This window comes from Schistocerca gregaria, chromosome 5, assembly GCF_023897955.1.
Source record: "Schistocerca gregaria isolate iqSchGreg1 chromosome 5, iqSchGreg1.2, whole genome shotgun sequence".
In the NCBI taxonomy this organism is placed as follows: Eukaryota; Metazoa; Arthropoda; class Insecta; order Orthoptera; family Acrididae; genus Schistocerca; species Schistocerca gregaria.
In genome coordinates this window covers 527281086-527301237 of record NC_064924.1, presented here as the reverse complement: position 1 = coordinate 527301237, position 20152 = coordinate 527281086, and the positions used below count along the sequence as shown (strand labels likewise).

The window sequence follows — 20152 nt, the reverse complement described above, 5'->3', positions numbered from 1 at the left end:
TGAGTCATGGGCGTGGGGTAATGTTCGCGAGCCCTGAAAGCTAATCTTTCTGGGCAGTCAATACGTAAGAGAACCACAAGTGTTGTGACGTGAAACTCAGGATTTTCTTTATTAAATATCAGTTATTAAAGTCCACTTTTGATACATCAAATACCAGTTGGAGCCTACTGGTCACCAGAACTTTAATACCATAGTATCGCTAAGCAGTAATTCGGTAGGAAAATGAAAATTTTTAAATTGCCGAAGATGAACGAAAAGCTACGAAGTATTACGATGCAAGAGAGAGGTTTCCACCGCTCTCCGATCTCGCCAAACGGTGATAGGACGCACTGTCCTTGGAGCCAGTTCTTTTGTTAATTTATTAACTTCTTCAGATGAGTTGTCTTAGACTATTAAATTGTTACTGTTTTACGGTGTTTGCTAATAAATACGTCCTAATGGCATCCCGGGAATTATTTCAAATAAATTAGCTATCCGCTCATCCACTTAGAACTCCAAGTAGGCTGTATGGATTTTCTGAAGTATCCAGAACTGCTTCCAGAGACAACATCCAGGAGAGATTCAGAGGAAAGAGGTAGGAACAAATTCTTCGTGCCAATTCATTAAGATAATCCAAGAACAGGTTAGCTTAAGTAGAGCAGTCTCAGGTGGGAAGGCGTGACCAGTTATGCTGTGCGTCACCTAGTCCACTTTCTACGGAATCGTGTGTAAACTGAGGAACTTTTATACCTATTTAGTAAAGCGAGGGCGACTGGGTCACTTGACAGTAAATGTTGCATGCTTCAGAGTAAAAAGCACGCCCGAAAACAGCAACCACAGAGAAAAAAATTAGAGAATGTGTTCTGTGTGGTGTTAGGCGATCAGCCATTAAAGGCGTGTGATGTAATTGACGCAATAGCTTAAAATTTACAGCCTATGATCGGAAAACCACACCGTCGTGTAATTTAATCGGCAGCGGCAAACATTTGTGTGTATAAAGATAACTGAAATTTGGCATGTTGTCAGGCAGAAGCTAGCGAATATAAAAAGAACAGCTCCCAAATGTATTACACCAGCAGATTTTCTAAACCCATGTGATACTTCGTGCCCAATCAGAAAACACAGTGCTGTGAATTGGACCAAAAGACATACAGTACACTACATACTGACAGAAGAAAATGAAAGCGCTACAGAACATCACAGCCTAAGGTAAACAAAAAATATAAGGACAAGTTCGCAAATTTCTTAAAAATTACGATTATGTAACAAAAAACAGTAACTTATTGAAATCGACCAGAAAAAAGAGAACTAAATAACAGTTAACTTGGAAAGTTTCAACAGATATCCACAGATCTGATAGTTATCACCAATAGATTTATATTAAAAGTTGATGACATTTTACACGCACCCATCCCGCCGGAACAAACAGAAGATGTACTCCATACTTTGTGATATGTTGAAAAGTGCACAACAATTCGTTCAAAAATATTCAAATGTGTGTGAAATCTTATGGGACTTAACTGCTAAGGTCATCAGTCCCTACGCTTACACACTACTTAACCTAAATTATCCTAAGGACAAACACACACACACACCCATGCCCGAGGGAGGACTCGAACCTCCGCCGGGACCAGCCGCACAGTCCATGACTGCAGCGCCTTAGACCGCTCGGCCAACAATTCGTGAACTATTTATTTTGTTCATATGCTTGTGTAACATTATTTTGTTAAATAAAGGTAAAAAAGTGGCAAAGTGCTAGAATACAGATACAAAGCTCTCTGATTCGCTCTCCTGTCAGTACTAGGATTTTTATTCCCAGCCTTCCACTTCTGGCAGTGTTTGTTGCAGTGAAAAACGTAGAATTGCGTCGTAGTTCGGAGTGCCCCTCTAACTGGGAAGAGAAAGCAGTTCAAAGGTCAGAGGAAGGCAACGGCGTACAACATCTAACTGGACCACGCCTAGTGTGATGTTCAGACCAGCCCTCGTTTTGACGACAGCTTTACCTTTTACATTCAAAACATGGAGCAACACACAGCCCAAAGCCACATTGCTTGCAGCAGTAACGCCAATGCTTTTCCATTGTGTCGTTGCCGATCAGCGCAAACCCGTAACAAGCGAAACGACAAACGCAAAATGTACTCATTACACTTGGTTGCATTTTCTTACTTGGCACAACGGAAGTGACTAAAACCATAAACAAGCCTCTCCGCACAAGGACTGAGCATGGTCCAATCTGAAGCTCGCCATGATTTCCACCTGTACACCTCCGACCCAATCCATTCACTGGTCTCCAATCATTTCTCCTTCTCCTTTCCCCTCTCCCATTCCTCGTTTTCTTTTCCTGTTCCTCATTTCTTTTCAAATTACACTCCTGGAAATTGAAATAAGAACACCGTGAATTCATTGTCCCAGGAAGGGGAAACTTTATTGACACATTCCTGGGGTCAGATACATCACATGATCACACTGGCAGAACCACAGGCACATAGACACAGGCAACAGAGCATGCACAATGTCGGCAACAGTGTATATCCACCTTTCGCAGCAATGCAGGCTGCTATTCTCCCATGGAGACGATCGTAGAGATGCTGGATGTAGTCCTGTGGAACGGCTTGCCATGCCATTTCCACCTGGCGCCTCAGTTGGACCAGCGTTCGTGCTGGACGTGCAGACCGCGTGAGACGACGCTTCATCCAGTCCCAAACATGCTCAATGGGTGACAGATCCGGAGATCTTGCTGGCCAGGGTAGTTGACTTACACCTACTAGAGCACGTTGGGTGGCACGGGATACATGCGGACGTGCATTGTCCTGTTGGAACAGCAAGTTCCCTTGCCGGTCTAGGAATGGTAGAACGATGGGTTCGATGACGGTTTGGATGTACCGTGCACTATTCAGTGTCCCCTCGACGATTACCAGAGGTGTACGGCCAGTGTAGGAGATCGCTCCCCACACCAAGTGCCGGGTGTTGGCCCTGTGTGCCTCGGTCGTATGCAGTCCTGATTGTGGCGCTCACCTTCACGGCGCCAAACACGCATACGACCATCATTGGCACCAAGGCAGAAGCGACTCTCATCGCTGAAGACGACACGTCTCCATTCGTCCCTCCATTCACGCCTGTCGCGACACCACTGGAGGCGGACTGCACGATGTTGGACGTGAGCGGAAGACGGCCTAACGGTGTGCGGGACCGTAGCCCAGCTTCATGGAGACGGTTGCGAATGGTCCTCGCCGATACCCCAGGAGCAACAGTGTCCCTAATTTGCTGGGAAGTGGCGGTGCGGTCCCCTACGGCACTGCGTAGGATCCTACGGTCTTGGCGTGCATCCGTGCGTCGCTGCGGTCCGGTCCCAGGTCGACGGGCACGTGCACCTTCCACCGACCACTGGCGACAACATCGATGTACTGTGGAGACCTCACGCCCCACGTGTTGAGCAATTCGGCGGTACGTCCTCCCGGCCTCCAGCATGCCCACTATACGCCCTCGCTCAAAGTCCGTCAACTGCACATACGGTTCACGTCCACGCTGTCGCGGCATGCTACCAGTGTTAAAGACTGCGATGGAGCTCCGTATGCCACGGCAAACTGGCTGACACTGACGGCGGCGGTGCACAAATGCTGCGCAGCTAGCGCCATTCGACGGCCAACACCGCGGTTCCTGGTGTGTCCGCTGTGCCTTGCATGTGATCTTTGCTGGTACAGCCCTCTCGCAGTGTCCGGAGCAAGTATGGTGGGTCTGACACACCGGTGTGAATGTGTTCTTTTTTCCATTTCCAGGAGTGTATAAAACTACGCCTCCAGGGAAATTCGTACTCTAGTTACGGTAGGTCTGTTATCGTCTTCCTCCGTGTTTCAAGGTAATTGACAGTTTATTATCATATTGAAACTCCCTGCCTTCAGTGTCTGCGATATACTGGTTAAATGGAAGAGGCGTTAGCAAGCAGAACTGAGGTGTTGTCTGTCAGCTCTATTAGTTTCTGTCTGTTGTTTGGGGATGCTACATACTTTTGTCTGTAGACGAGAGCAAGTTGTTAACAAGTGTACCTGGTCCACTAGCGTCGACGGCTGCAGCAACACAGAGGGAAGTAGGCTGAACGCAGGCATGTGGAATGGCCGCGCAGTGACTCACAGCGAGCCACGGCTGCCGGCCTTGCGAGACGTAGAGGCAGCAGCAGCTGCGGCAGCGGGAAGGCAGACACAGGCGATGGCGCGGCCTTGGTCAGACCCCGTCCCACGCGCTGCCTCTCCCGACACCTGTCACAAGTTACCGCCGGAGCGTGCCGGAATGTGTTCGCGGAACTGGCTTCCCTCCCACAGGGGGCACTGCTTACGCCTGCCATTACCACAACACGTCAACCCGAGCAGCGGTCCTTCCCTCAAAGAGTCCAAGAATCCGACGCGATGTGTCCTTGTAACGTGTCACTCAGTCCTGTGAGAGAACTGAGCCGTGCATGAAGAAACCGGTTCTAAGAGACGCACTTTTGCGAAATGTTGACCGTGAATTTATCTGAAAATTTAACTCGGAAAAAGCGTAATGAACTAAAGTTTGATTATTTAGACTCAAAAGAACCCGTTACATTTCCGAGGTTACCGGTGGGAACTGTGTCAGAATCTGGTAAACAAAACCCTGATAGAAAACAGATCGCAAAAAAAACCTGTAAGTAATTTCGTAAATAAAGATGGTACACCTCGCAATATCGCTCACTTGCACGGGTTGACAATTATTGAACTATATGAAAAACACACAAATTAGTTACAATATGAAATGTGTAATGGAAGTGACACACCAAAATCACAATGTTAATCCGTTGTAGTTGCTACATATTTTTTACAATCAAAAGTATTATAAAACTACAATCACAATAATACAGGAGACTGCCTTACAGGGTCACATCACTTGGACAAATACCAAATGAATTTCTTTAACCGGAACAACACCCATAAAACTTGAAATTTGAATATGACTAGTTAAATATACTTAGGTAAAGCTTTACTTAAAACGTACAAAGGTCCATACAATTCCCATCAGAACTCTCATTACTTGCAATCAGCTGAGGAACAGATTAAGGGTAAGAACACAGATCTTTTAAGGTTTGGCTAGCCAACTTTCCTAAACAAAACTATATACAAATGACTAAAACAATTAAGGAGATGCTTTAATTTTGACCAAACCTATCCTCAAATTTACTTACTCAGTTAATCAATCGACAATATTCTTAGAATGATTACAACCAGAACATAACCATATGACAATAACCATAAAATGAGGTTGCTTCAATATTGCGTGTGAATTAGCGATAGATGCGAGCAGACCAAGGATTCAAATCAATAGGAGAGATCCACGAGACAGGAAATGACATAGAAATGTACTCAACTTTGCACTGCAATTCAACTTCAGATGCTATAATTCTCCACCGGAAAGACAGAATCACGCAACAGTGACATCATAACCCAAGATGTAAGGAAGAGAGCACAGGGCCTTAAATATCTCTCTGCCCCTGTGGTGCTCTGCTCCCAGTACTCTCGCACCGATCGCTGCCAATTGTCTGTAACACAACAGCCTAAGGCAATGCAATTCATACCAATTCAGAAGTAAGGAGTCCAGCAACGAAGTAATTTACAAACAGTAAGTATAGCACATGCATTTTAATTCAGTTGCTTTTAAACGGGGATGTATATCGTGGGTGAGGCAAAGAGTAGTGATGCAGAGGGAACCCGTTTTGTAACAAGTGTCTATCCTCAATGTGGATAGCTAGCTTTCTATTCTGAAGAGGAGTTACAGATAACACTCGCGGTGCACTGCTAAGTGTTTCATCGTTCTATTAAAAAGATTGTTAGAAATAAGCAAAATAATTAAGTCATGATGTAATAAAACAGCTACAGAAACTATCTTTCGTCATTCTAAATATAAAAGGTTTTCTTTTTTTCTTAGCAACGCACACTTGGCTACACTCCCATTGACTCTTCCTCTTCGACTAGCAGTATCGGTATCGCTCTCGCTTCACAGATTGTATAACAGTTCTGCATATTATATTTAGTTTTACGCGATGCATTTAACAAACGAATTAAAAAGAAGATCAAAAGGAAATTGAAATTTTTGCATACTGAATTCATAAGAGATTCGTCTTGCAACATAAAGTAAAACACAATTACATTTCAAATACAGAAGGAAACAAAAATATCCTGAATCGTCAAACAGCTTGTACGTACAGAGTGAAAAGAAGCGAAAGTAAAGAAAGGAGGAAAAATTTATCATTCGTAGGTAGCAGTGTCTTCAAGCCCCGTTCAGTAGTGACTAGTTGTAGAAATGGAAGACAGAGATTTCTTGACAGACATGGCCTAAAAAAGTTGGTTTGATTGACTCCGTGCTGAAGACGTAGTAAGCGGCAGCCTGTACCGTTTCCTTCGACGTTGTGGAACACTAAACTCATCGGAGTAACAGACGACACACCAGGCACATAGGAGACTGCCACCCTGTCCTCCTAGCACTGGCAGTGCGCTATCGTATTTGACTGTTTACTTCACACGGTAACGTCGCTAAACAGCACCACTCATCAGCGGAAGCAGCCCCACTTGTCATCAGAAGTGGGTCATTAGAACCTTGATCAATACAAGGCTTGGATAACATAGTATGAACTCTCACACAATATGGAATCCAGACCAGCCTGAATCACCGTGACAAAATCCTAAACGATAGTTAGTGGGACTTTAAACCATCCGTCGAGAAAAATATTACTCACATTCTTGAAACGTACTCCCCGTCCTCCGGCACCGCCCCCCCCCCCCCCCTCCCACGATACCGACCATCGTGGATTGTTAACATTCATATTTGAATTTTTTGAGACTCAGTGATGACGGGATATTTTAACCTCAGACTCATTAAACGTTCTTTGGACATTAAGAGGGGAAGCGCGAGTGTTAGCTTCATCCTCTTAGAAGAGGTAATCCTCTGATGAGAACATTCCCTACGCAACTGATTGTATAGGGACACCTACAATACTTTCGCTGGCCGCGTGGATTACTTTTCCTTTTGTTTGACAACAGCATACACTGGCAACCAGGATACATGAAATGAATGATCTCATCATTGTGGTTTAGAACTTTTTCCTTAAGAGTCTCTTTTAGTGACTTTAAAACACTAGCCAAACAATAAAACAAAATATTTTGTAAACTCTAAGAGAAAGTGTTGCATTCAAAGAGTCATGAACCATCGAACAAAGCTCTGGTTCACTGTACAAACAAAGCCCTTTCAGACAGAGATAAATGCACGACGACTCTTACCCCGTAGAAACTCACTGGTGCTGCATCTGAGAGATTCGTTTTAGAGATGAGGACAGCAGGTGAAATAGCCATCGCCCTTAAAACGACTGTATGTCAGCCTGTAATAGTACCCAATGAGTCCAAAGGTAAGTATTTTGATTTCCTAAATGAAAGCTCGTTTATTTTCCAATTTTTTTTTTACTTGTAAACTGTTTGCCTCACTTACAATTGCCCGCCGAAATTAATGAGCGTCCTCCATTTCATGGGAAAAATACGACGGAGATAACTGGCTCTGCCTGTTGCGATCGACTGATTTCAATCGAAACAAAATCTTACGTCAGGAATAAGCGGTGGATAGAGCCCATTATTAGCTATATATTTGAACTACTTGTAAATTTTTAGTTTACTGATGGATGTCGTCTTTTCTCAGGTACCACGCAGACGTCGTTTCCCGCTGGCGCTGTGTTCAACGTAACGTGGCACCTGGCGTACCCACACAGGGTAAGTAATCGGCGCTAGCACCGACTCCTCATGACTTCTCGCCTCGCCAGTTTACGAGTCACATCGCCGCTCTCGTCAAATCTATCTAAGAGCACAGCAAGTGCCCCTCCCCCCCCCACCCCCCCTCTCCTCTCAACCATGCGTATAACTTTCATATTGCAAAAAAATTGGGGGATCTTCTACAGAAAACCGTAATTTCTCCCGACCTGCAGTTACCTGTAACTCTGTTGTTTTTATTTACCGCATTACTTCTCGTCCCTTCATTGTCCTACAGAAAACATAAACTTAATTGAAAAAACTGGGCAAATGTCAGTAGAATCGCGCTCTGAGCGTTCCTCACAAAATTATGTATGTAGATGATAACAATAACAATAATAACAATTTCGTTTGGCTCAGCGGCTTGATAGAAGCTTTCTATTGGCCGCAACTTCGGCGCCACCCCAGTTATCCAAAACGGGAAACGGGACCTTCAGTTTAACCAGCACTCTGAACCATTTGTTGTTTATGCCGACTCCTCAAATCGTTGAGGGATGAAGGCTAGGTTAAAACGTAGACTGAAAAATCCGCGGTCCGAACTAGATTCGACCCCACAAAATCTCGGTTTCAAGATATGCATTTTATCGTTAAACCACCAGGACCGTCATATATGTAAGCATTTTTGTCGAGTATTAAAATATGTGACATATATGGCCATACCTTTTGATTTCGTTGACTTAGAAACGTAAATTATTTATACTGCAAAGGGGCCGTAGACCTTAGTACGTGACGTAAGTTTCTACTTGATACCTCTAACCATTTTAGAAAAGAAAGGGATCTTAACAGACTGATAGACAGAAATGCAGTCGGAGAACAAATGGAAAAAATGTGATATAATTAATAATTAACAATTTTCGGATTTGTTACCTTTAGTTTGCTGCGAAACCTTGCTTCCTTCCGTTGATATCATGCGATTTTTTAGAATTATACTCCGCAATAATCGACTCTCCCTGTCCGAAAGTAGAGGGGGTCTGGCTGTTCTCCGTTTACCTGTGCTTGTTCCTCTAAGCTTCCTGTTCGTAATCACAACTGTCGACCTGGGCATCTGTAGAAGGGCTGAAATTTCTCTGACTTATTTATTGACAAAGTCTCTCTATTTCCATCTTGTTAGAGCTGGTTGCGCGACTCGGCCGTTCGATGCAGGATGTCAGATTAAACATTTTTCAGCCGTCTAGTTTCCAAACTTGTTTTATTTGGCTACCAGTTTCACCTTTTTACTACGCCATCTTCAGGACCCTGACCGACGTGTAGGAAGAATCTCCCTCGGTTCTGATCAAAACAGGGGCCAGCAACACTGGTATTAGTAGATTTTTGCCATGGCGATTACAATAAATAAGTCAGAGAAATTTCAGCCCTTCTACAGATGCCCAGGTCGACAGTTGTGATTACGAACAGGAAGCTTAGAGGAACAAGCACAGGTAAACGGAGAACAGCCAGACCCCCTCTACTTTCGGACAGGGAGCGCCGATTATTGCGGAGTATAATTCTAAAAAATCGCATGATATCAACGGAAGGAAGCAAGGTTTCGCAGCAAACTAAAGGTAACAAATCCGAAAATTGTTAATTATTAATTATATCACATTTTTTCCATTTGTTCTCCGACTGCATTTCTGTCTATCAGTCTGTTTCAACTTTCATCCGCCCACAGGTGATGCCTGAAGTAATCGCCATAGTCATAGCTGAAGTCTGCCAGTATGGCTGGCCCCTGTTTTGATCAGAACCGCGGTAGAATCTTCCTACAGGTCGGTCAGGGGCCTGAAGATGGCGTAGAAAAACACTGAAACAAGTTTGAAAAAAAAAAATGTTTGGAAACTAGACGGCTGAAAGCTGTTTAATTTGACATCCTATATTCGTTAATCAGGTGACAGCCGATGACCGTCCACATTCGAAGTCATTGAGCTCTGCTGGCTGACCATCCTACTGTTACTGGTACTCTGCTGACCACACAGTATTTCCCATCTCCTTTCATACTGGCATCCCCCTCCCCCCCACTCGTCATATCTAGTTTCAATTCTGCACTAATAGTGATGTCCGGATACTTTTGATCAGACAGTATAGATGGAGCCGCATGATTAGAAAAGCCGACCCCGAGTAATGGGGAAAGGCGAGGACAAAGTGACAGTGACAAAGAAGCAGCGCTCGTTTCTACACACTTCAAAAAAAGTTTTGCATCACCCCGGTTCCCAGAACTCCTGAAGATAGATATTGACTGTGGATATTGTATCACAGCCACAAGCACTTTGACTGTTCAGTGATGTCACTAAACCAGCCCAAAGATGTAAACAACCACGCATGAGCAGCGCCTATTAGACGGAGGGGGTCCGACAGCCGATCAGTTCCAGTCATTCCAACAGGAAGGAGGTACACGGGTCGTGTTGTCTGTAGTTCAATCATGCCCGGACGGTCAATACCGCGGTTCGATCGCGGCCACATTGTTACTTTGTGCCAGGAAGGGCTCACAACAAGTGAAGTGTCCAGGCGTCTCGGAATGAACCAAAGCCATGTTGTCCGGACATGGAGGAGATACGGAGAGACAGGAAATGTGGATGACATGCCTCGGTCAGGCCTCCCAAGGGCTACTACTGCAGTGGATGACCGCTACCTACGGATTTTGGCTCGGAGGAACCCTGACGGCAACGGCACCATGTTGAATAATGCTTTTCGTGCAGCCACAGGACGTCGTATTACGACTCAGACTATGCACAGTAGGCTGCAAGATGCGCAACTTCACTCCCGACGTCAATGGCGAGGTCCATCTTTGCAACCGCGACAGCATGCAGCGCGGTACAGGTGGGCCCAACAACATGTCAAATGGACCGCTCAGGATTGACATCACGTTCTCTTCACCGATGAGTGTCGCATATGCCTTCAACCAGACAATCGTCGGAGACGTGTTTGGACGCAACCCGGTCAGGCTGAACGCCTTAGACACACTATCCAACGAGAGCAGCAAGGTGGAGGTTCCCTGCTGTTTTGGGTTGGCATTATGTGAGGCCAACGTATGCCGCTGGTGGTCATGGAAGTAGCCGAATGGCTGTATGATATACGAATGCCATCCTCCGACCGATAGTGCAACCATGTTGCCAGCATATTGGCGAGGCATTCGTCTTCATGGATGACAATTCGTGCCCCCATCGTGCACATATTGTCAATGACTTTCTTTAGGATAACGACATCATGCGACTAGAGCGGCCAATCTGTTCTCCAGACATGAACCCTATCAACCATGCTGGGGATAGATTGAAAAGGGCTGTTTGTGGACAACATGACCCACCATCACTCTGAGGGATCGATGCCGAATCGCCATTGAGGAGTGGGACAATCTGGACCAACAGTGGCTTGATCAACTTGTGGATAGTATGCCACGACGAATGAAGGCATGCATCAGTGCAAGAGGACATGCTACTGGGTATTGTAGGTACCGGTGTGTACAGCAATCTGGACCACCGTGTCTGAAGGTCTCACTGTATGGTGGTACAACATGCAATGTGTAGTTTTCATGAGCAATAAAAAGGGCGGAAATGATGTTTATGTTGGTCTCTGTTCCAATTTTCTGTACAGGTTCTGGAACTCTCGGAACCGAGGTGATGCAAAACTCTTTTTGATGAGCGTATATTACTTCTAGCAACGGCCTTGCCGCAGTCGTAACCCCGGTTCCCGTCAGATCACCGAAGTTAAGGGCTGTCGGGTTGGGCTAGCACCTGGTTGGATGGCCATCCGGTCTGCCGAGTGCTTAGCCCTTGGGAGGCAAAATGAGGAGCTACTTAATTGAGAAGTAGTGTCTCCGGTATCGTAAACTGACATACAGCCAGGAGAGCGGTGTGCTGACCACGTGGCCTTCATATCCGTATGCAGTGACGCCTGTGGTCTGAGGAGGACACGGCAGTCGGTCGGTACCGTTGGGCCTCCATGACAGGTTAGGGCGGAATTTATCTTTTTTATGTTACTTCTGGCTTTAAAGCCTTCCTGTGCTTTAATTATCCTGATTATTTAATAAATTCCGCCACCCATATGAAGGTTGCGACCCTACTTTTGATGATTCGATGTTAAAGCCGCCCTGGTATGATGTGGAATATCAGTTTTTCTCGAACACGAATTGTAGGTATTGCAGCTCTTTGCCAGTAATTTCGCAGGAACCGATCCGCTGTTTAATCTCTGTCGCCAGTCGAGGAATATCCGAGGAGCAGAGCGTGTGTTTGCACTGGAGGCGAGGTTCAGTAAAAGGCGAGGAAGAAGCACCCGGAGAAGAATGGGCCGCGATGGACGTGCTCCCCTCGTGGCCACAGCCGGGGCGTGACCTGGCACGCAAACGCGCGCCTCACCCGCTGCTCCTGCCTAGCTGGCAGGCTGAGAGATCCCACGGCGGTGGTCCCACCTACTTGCTCTGTTTGCACGTATCGGTTGCCGGCAGAGGGGGCCGCCGATTCTCGGCCATTGGCTTCCAGTGTGGTTCCGGGCCAGTGAATACCTGCACAGCACGCTCTTCACTGCTTCACACACACACACACACACACACACACACACACAAAAAGCGCGCTCTGCGACAGAAAGGCTCCGCTATAGTCTCATTCGTTCCAGCCGGCACTGGCATCCAAAGCAGGGGGAAAAAAGAAAAAAAAGCACTTAGTATCTTGGTGGGTCTGGAAGCGTATAAAGCGAGATTGTGAACAGCACATTTCTCACAAAATAGTTGACAGCGCCCCAAAGGATACTTTCAGGGCACACCTGTACGGTTGCCAGCGTAGGGTAAACAAAAAATGGCTCTGAACACTATGAGACTTAACATCTGAGGTCATCAGTTCCCTAGACTTAGAACTACTTAAACCTAACTAACCTAAGGAGATAACACACATCCATTCCCGAGGCAGGATTCGAACCTGCGACCGTAGCAGCAGCGCGGTTCCGGACTGAAGCGCCTAGAACCGCACGGCTACTGCAGCCGGCTAGGGCGAGCAATCCGCGGAAGTAAATTAAAGAGACAGACTAGACGTAACACTTTAGGATAAAACAGCGGAATCCTTTAATTTGCTTTTCAGTCTAAGGCTGCACAAATGATATGATAACCGATCTCAGCTTCTTCGCATGTCATCGTCAGGTCACATGAGTACATTACCAGTTGCAGAAGTATAAAACCGGAATTTCCCTATAGATGGTGCTAGCCGTGAGTGTAGGGCCCGTGAGACCGCATCTGCAGCGCTATCTCCTGCTTCCTGTAACGGCTGACGACGAATGTCAACACAGTAACCCAAGTTTCATACATAAGTATCTCTTTCAAAGCCGTAAACATGTCGAGTTTTTTGCCTACGAACTACGATTTGCGGACAGCATTGGTTTTCCGTTATCATTTGAAGAAAACTGCTGCAGAATCGCATCGAATGCCTCTCGAAGCTTTCGGGGAACATTCTTTTGCGAAAACTCAATGTTTCGAGTGATTAAAAAATTAAAAAGTGGTGATTTTGGCATGAGAAACGACGAGCGTGGGAAACCACTGAAAAATTTCGGAGACAACGAATTGCAGGAGGATGAAGATGATACTTAAAGTCAAAAGGAACTCGCGGAACAATTGAATGTGACTCAGAAAGCCGTATCTCTTCGGTTGAAAGCTATGGGAAAGGTGCAGAAAGTGGGAAAATGGGTTCCGCCTGAACTGAATGATAGGCAGCAAGCAAATCGAAAAGCTGTTTGTGCATTGCTGTTCGCGAGATACAAAAGAAAGTAGTTTCTCCATCGAATACTGACAGACGATGAAAAATGGATATATTTTGAGACTTCTAAGCTTCGTAAATCATGGGTGAATCCAGGAAAACCATCGACATCCATTGCAAGATGAAATCGCTTTGGAAAGAAGTCAATGCTCTGTGTTTGGTGGGACAGAAGAGTGCTATCCATTATGATCCGCTAAAACCTTGTGAAATCGTTAACACTGATCGCTACCAGCAGCAAATGATCGATTTAAATCCAGCATTATGTGAAAAACCACCTGAATATGGAAAAAGGCAACACAAAGTCATATGGCTCCCGTGATAACGCCCCATCGCCCACAGCAAAACGGGTCAGGGAAACCACCGAGGCGTTAATGTCGGAAATACCAGGGCATACGGCTTATTCTCCAGACTTGGCTCCGTTCGATTATCATCTGTTTGCATCACTGAGAACGCTCTCACTGAACAACGTCTCAATTCGTGTGAAAATGTACGAAAATACTTCGCTGACTGCTTCGCTTCAAAAGAAGAAATTTTTTTTTTTTTTTTTTTTTTTTTTTTTTTTTGCCGTGGAATTCATAGCCTGCCGAAGAGTTGCGAGAAATGCATAAATAACAATGGCGATTATTTTGAATAAAACATCGTTTATCAGTTTCAAACAACAGACGTGTAATTATTGCAGACAAATTCCGGTATCTTTCTTATGCACCTGGTACATGGTAACTCCTGAAAGTCCAGCTGAAAAGGGCCAGAGAACAGCTTTTTCGTGCCCTTTTCAGCTGTACACGGTGTTAATAAATCATCTTTGCAAAGAACGAATTTAATACCTTTCGAACTATACTAGATATTAACAAATGGTTTTCAACATGTGATAACTCATAAAGTTTTGTTTCCTCAATCAGACACATCAATGTGTGCGCGCTTGGTGACATGGACAACGTTTACTCGGAATTCCCTCTCCATGTACGATTCACGATCTCCACGGTGATACGTTCAAATGCGTTGTGCTTGCGCGCCTTCAAGGCCTATAGGTCTCTTACTTTTGTTCAGCACACCAGATCCTACAGGAAGAAACCTAGTTGTGTGAGGTCAGAGGATAGTGACGGCCATCGAATTGGACCTTCTCGTCCAATCCACCTATCCGTAAACTTCTTGTCTAGAAATTAACGAACATTTACGGACCTATGGGGTGGTGACCCATTCTGCTGGAGTACGACGTCAGGTTGCAGGTGTTCCAGCTGTGGAACAGCAAGATCTGGTCAACATCACTGCTGACGGTAGACTCGATGGAAAAGAATTGATCAGTGAGATTTGTCCGTAGACATTATAACACCTGAAACAGTTGTAGGGATATATCACCGAACTTCTTATGCACACTGTTGATATTCTCTTTAGAACACTCTGGCTGCCGTACGCACCGATTTTGTCGGACTTCTTTCAGACGCCTGCAATACCTTGTCAGCGTCGGCGAACCGGTCTGTTTTTATGGAGAACACTACCTATTTCCATAAATGACGTATCCTAAGCCAGAATAATTGGGCGGGACAGTGATTGTCTTCCATACCGTGTTAAGTGTCGTTGCGAAGCGGACGTCTTCTGTGTGAACCAGGCGATACAATGAGCTTTCAGCTGTGGCGTCCACATTTTGTATTTTCAAGTTCAATTTTGCGTCAAAATTGCGTCACCTGGAAGGTAAAAAAAACTTATGGGCTGTCTTGTCACATGTTGGAAACCATTTGTTAATATCTAGTATAATTTTAAAGTTATTAAAGTCTTAACTTGCAAAGACAATATACGGACATGCTGTACTTTAGCGAGTTACTATTTGAACGTACTCGTATCACCTGGCAATGAGTTGCTAAGAAGTCAAAACCAGTCATGATACTATTTCTGTGACCCGAGTATGAATAACAAATCAAAGAATTTCGAAAACCGTCTCGGCACGCCTGAGGAGTAAAAGACCGTCCTACGCAACAACAGCTGAAAGAGATTAATAAAATTATATTTTCTAGAAGTCTCGTAGTCCTTCTTATAAAGTGTTAAGATTTTTCCTATGAATCTGTCTGGCATCTGGTTTTCCTGTTATTTGCTTTAAGTGGTCATTGCACATAACGTCGCTCCGTATGGTTAGTCCTAGATATTTTACGGTATTTACTGTTTACAGAAGTTTATCATCAGCAGTCTATTTATACAGTAGTGGACTGCTTCTCCTATGCATTATATTGCTCGTACCTAAGGAAAAAAATCCATTATTGTATAGTTACAGTACTCATGGCAGTAACTACTGTAAAATATCTAGGAGTTAACCATATGGAGTGACCACATAAAACAAACAGCAGGAAAAGCACATGACAGACAGAGATTCATAGAAATAATCTTGCGGAAATATAATTCATCCACGAAAGAAGTGACTTATAAGACCGATTGTTGAACATTGCTTTTAGTTTCGGACCTTACCAGGTTGGTTTACTAGAAGATATAGATAAGATCCAACGGAGAGCCGCGGGTTTCGTCTCGGGATCGTTTAGTCGGCGCGAGACCGTAACGGAAATGTTGGAGCAAATTCCAGTGGCAGGGGCACCAAGAATGGCGTTGTGCATCACGGAGTGCTTTACTATTGAAATTCCGAGAGAGTACGTTCTGGAAAGAGTCGGTCAACATTTTATCTGCTTCCACTTACGTCTCGCGAGATGACCACAGAACGTCGGAATCCGAGGTATTAAGTTTGCCGACAGCTATTCTTCACGGAAGCCATTCATTAGTGGAACAAGGAAGGGGGGGAGGGGAGATTAGTTAGTTCAACAAAAATGGTTCAAATGACTCTGAGCACTACGGGACTTAACTGCTGAGGTCATCAGTCCCCTAGAACTTAGAACTACTTAAACCTCACTAACCTAAGGACAACACACAAATCCATGTCCGAGGCAGGATTCGAACCTGCGACCTTAGCGGTCACGCGGCTCCAGACTGTAGCGCCTAGAACCGCTCGGCCACTCCGCCCGGCGATCAGTTAGTTGTAATAGAGGTTGCCTCCACCACACACCGTCAGGTGGCTTAGGGAGTATACTTGGGGAGTATACAGTAAATGTAGATTCGTTCGAACAGGTGTTGACAATAAAATGCTTCCAATAATTCTGAAAAGGAAAATGATTCACAATATTTGATACGAAGTACGAGGATTTGGGTAGGGCTGTTCGTATATCGCTGACAAACAACTGAGCCATTAACCCACAAAAGAAAGGAATTTGACTGTCCACCGAATGTGTAGTTTTAGATCTTGAAAAGGCTTGTGATTGATCCAGAGGACATATGAATTGTGACAAATATACAAATTTATCACGTTCGAAATAATTTGTTCAAAGATACTAAAAAGCTTTCGAAGCCAATGTTTATAAGAAATGTGCTGCGACATACTGAAGTTACAAAGTGGGTGGCTGGATTCAAACGCCGCGCCACTTCCCTCGAAAATGAAACATTTATAGGAGGTACAAAAACTGTAACCACACAACATGAAGAAGCTGTACAATGTTGTCTTTGGTGATGGGTGTTAGGAGTATGTGAAGATCCTAACACTAAAAGCGTATCTAAAGAAAGAGTGGGGTACATTTTGTATGATTCCTTCTCTATGAGAAAACTTTGTGCGAGATGGGTTGACAAAAAAGAAATAGAGCAAAATATTTGTACTAAAGGAATGATAACACACTAGTGTGGGGTTGGATCTGTGTGTCCAACAGGCACAGTGTTTCGAAAATCGATCACGTCTCCATCATCAGATGCGCTTATTTATTGGTTGCCTGCGGATGAGTGCGGGTCTTTTATCTACATACACCTTCCCACTTACCTCACGTAGCGGGCCCAAGGCGATTTTTCTGCTGTTCATACCTTGGAGCGTGTCCAATGTTCGGTGTTAAGCCTGCATCCAGCAGCACATGCAATGAGCAACGTGTCCGTTGGTGCTCCACCTGCATCGGAAATCCTTTCACTTTTGATGTTGTATAGATTCCCATTCGGATCTCCGGGCGGGGACTACTCAGGAGGATGTCGTTATCAGGAGAAAGAAAACTGGCGTTCTACGGATCGGAGCGTGGAATGTCAGATCCCTTAATCGGGCAGGTAGGTTAGAAAATTTAAAAAGGGAAATGGATAGGTTAAAGTTAGATATAGTGGGAATTAGTGAAGTTCCTTGGCAGGAGGAACAAGACTTCTGGTCAGGTGACTACAGGGTTATAAACACAAAATCAAATAGGGGTAATGCAGGAGTAGGTTTAATAATGAATAGGAAAATAGGAATGCGGGTAAGCTACTACAAACAGCATAGTGAACGCATTATTGTGGCCAAGATAGATACGAAGCCCACACCTACTACAGTAGTACAAATTTATATGCCAACTAGCTCTGCAGATGATGAAGAAATTGAAGAAATGTACGATGAAATAAAAGAAATTATTCAGATAGTGAAGGGAGACGAAAATTTAATAGTAATGGGTGACTGGAATTCAAGTGTAGGAAAAGGGAGAGAAGGAAACATAGTAGGTGAATATGGATTGGGGCTAAGAAATGAAAGAGGAAGCCGCCTAGTAGAATTTTGCACAGAGCACAACTTAATCATAGCTAACACTTGGTTTAAGAATCATGAAAGAAGGTTGTATACGTGGAAGAACTCTGGAGATACTAAAAGGTATCAGATAGATTATATAATGGTAAGACAGAGATTTAGGAACCAGGTTTTAAGTTGTAAGACATTTCCAGGGGCAGATGTGGACTCTGACCACAATCTATTGGTTATGACCTGTAGAGTAAAACTAAAAATCTGCAAAAAGGTGGGAATTTAAGGAGATGGGATCTGGATAAACTGAAAGAACCAATGGTTGTACAGAGTTTCAGGAAGAGCATAAGAGAACAATTGATAGGAATGGGGGAAAGAAATACAGTACAAGAAGAATGGGTAGTTTTGAGGGATGAAGTAGTGAAGGCAGCAGAGGGTCAAGTAGGTAAAACGACGAGGGCTAGTAGAAATCCTTGGGTAACAGAAGAAATATTGAATTTAATTGATGAAAGGAGAAAATATAAAAATTCAGTGAATGAAGCAGGCAAAAAGGAATACAAAAGTCTCAAAAATGAGATCTACAGGAAGTGCAAAATGGCTAAGCAGAGATGGCTAGAGGACAAATGTAAGGATGTAGAGGCTTATCTCACTAGGGGTAAGATAGATACAGCCTACAAGAAAATTAAAGAGACCTTTGGAGAAAAGAGAACCACTTGTATGAATATCAAGAGCTCAGATGGAAACCCAGTTAAAACCAAAGAAGGGAAAGCAGAAAGGTGGAAGGAGTATATAGATGGTCTATACAGGGCAATGTTCTTGAGGACAATATTATGGTAATGGAAGAAGATGTAGATGAAGACGAAATGGGTGATACGATATTGCGTGAAGAGTTTGACAGAGCACTGAAAGACCTGAGTCGAAAGAAGGCCCCTGGAGTAGACAACATTCCATTAGAACTACTGACGGCCTTGGGAGAGCCAGTCCTGACAAAACTCTACCATCTGGTGAGCAAGATGTATGAGACAGGCGAAATACCCTCAGACTTCAAGAAGAATATAATAATTCCAATCCCAAAGAAAGCAGGCGTTGACAGATGTGAAAATTACCGAACAATCAGTTTAATAAGCCACAGCTGCAAAATACTAACACGAATTTTTTACAGACGAATGGAAAAACTAGTAGAAGCCGACCTCGGGGAAGATCAGTTTGGATTATGTGGAAATACTGGAACACGCGAGGCAATACTGACCTTACGACTTATCTTAGAAGAAAGATTAAGGAAAGGCAAACCTACGTTTCTAGCATTTGTAGACTTAGAGAAAGCTTTTGACAATGTTGACTGGAATACTCTTTTTCAAATTCTAAAGGTGGCAGGGGTAAAATACAGGGAGCGAAAGGCTATTTATAATTTGTACAGAAACCAGATGGCAGTAATAAGAGTCGAGGGGCATGAAAGGGAAGCAGTGGTTGGGAAAGGAGTGAGACAGGGTTGTAGCCTCTCCCCGATGTTATTCAATCTGTATATTGAGCAAGCAGTAAAGGAAACAAAAGAAAAATTCGGAGTAGGTATTAAAATTCATGGAGACGAAGTAAAAACTTTGAGGTTCGCCAATGACATTGTAATTCTGTCAGAGACGGCAAAGGACTTGGAAGAGCAGTTGAACGGAATGGACAGTGTCTTGAAAGGAGGATATAAGATGAACATTAACAAAAGCAAAACGAGGATAATGGAATGTAGTCAAATTAAATCGGGTGATGCTGAGGGAATTAGGTTAGGAAATGAGACACTTAAAGTAGTAAAGGAGTTTTGCTATTTAGGAAGTAAAATAACTGATGATGGTAGAAGTAGAGAGGATATAAAATGTAGACTGGCAATGGCAAGGAAAGCGTTTCTGAAGAAGAGAAATTTGTTAACATCGAATATAGATTTAAGTGTCAGGAAGTCATTTCTGAAAGTATTTGTTTGGAGTGTAGCCATGTATGGAAGTGAAACATGGACGATAACTAGTTTGGACAAGAAGAGAATAGAAGCTTTCGAAATGTGGTGCTACAGAAGAATACTGAAGATAAGGTGGATAGATCACGTAACTAATAAGGAGGTATTGAATAGGATTGGGGAGAAGAGAGGT

At 44.1% G+C, this 20152-nt stretch overlaps 1 protein-coding gene across 7 annotated transcripts in view; it reads left to right on the top strand.

Annotated features, from left to right (window-relative positions):
* LOC126272819 (uncharacterized) overlaps positions 1–20152 on the top strand; it is a 468602-nt gene that overhangs the window by 322108 nt on the left and 126342 nt on the right. For all 7 annotated transcript variants that reach the window (XM_049976008.1, XM_049976014.1, XM_049976010.1 and 4 more), the window contains exon 3: positions 7669–7739. In XM_049976008.1, the coding sequence (XP_049831965.1) occupies positions 7669–7739 (71 nt within the window). The remainder of the gene's footprint in view (positions 1–7668; positions 7740–20152) is intronic.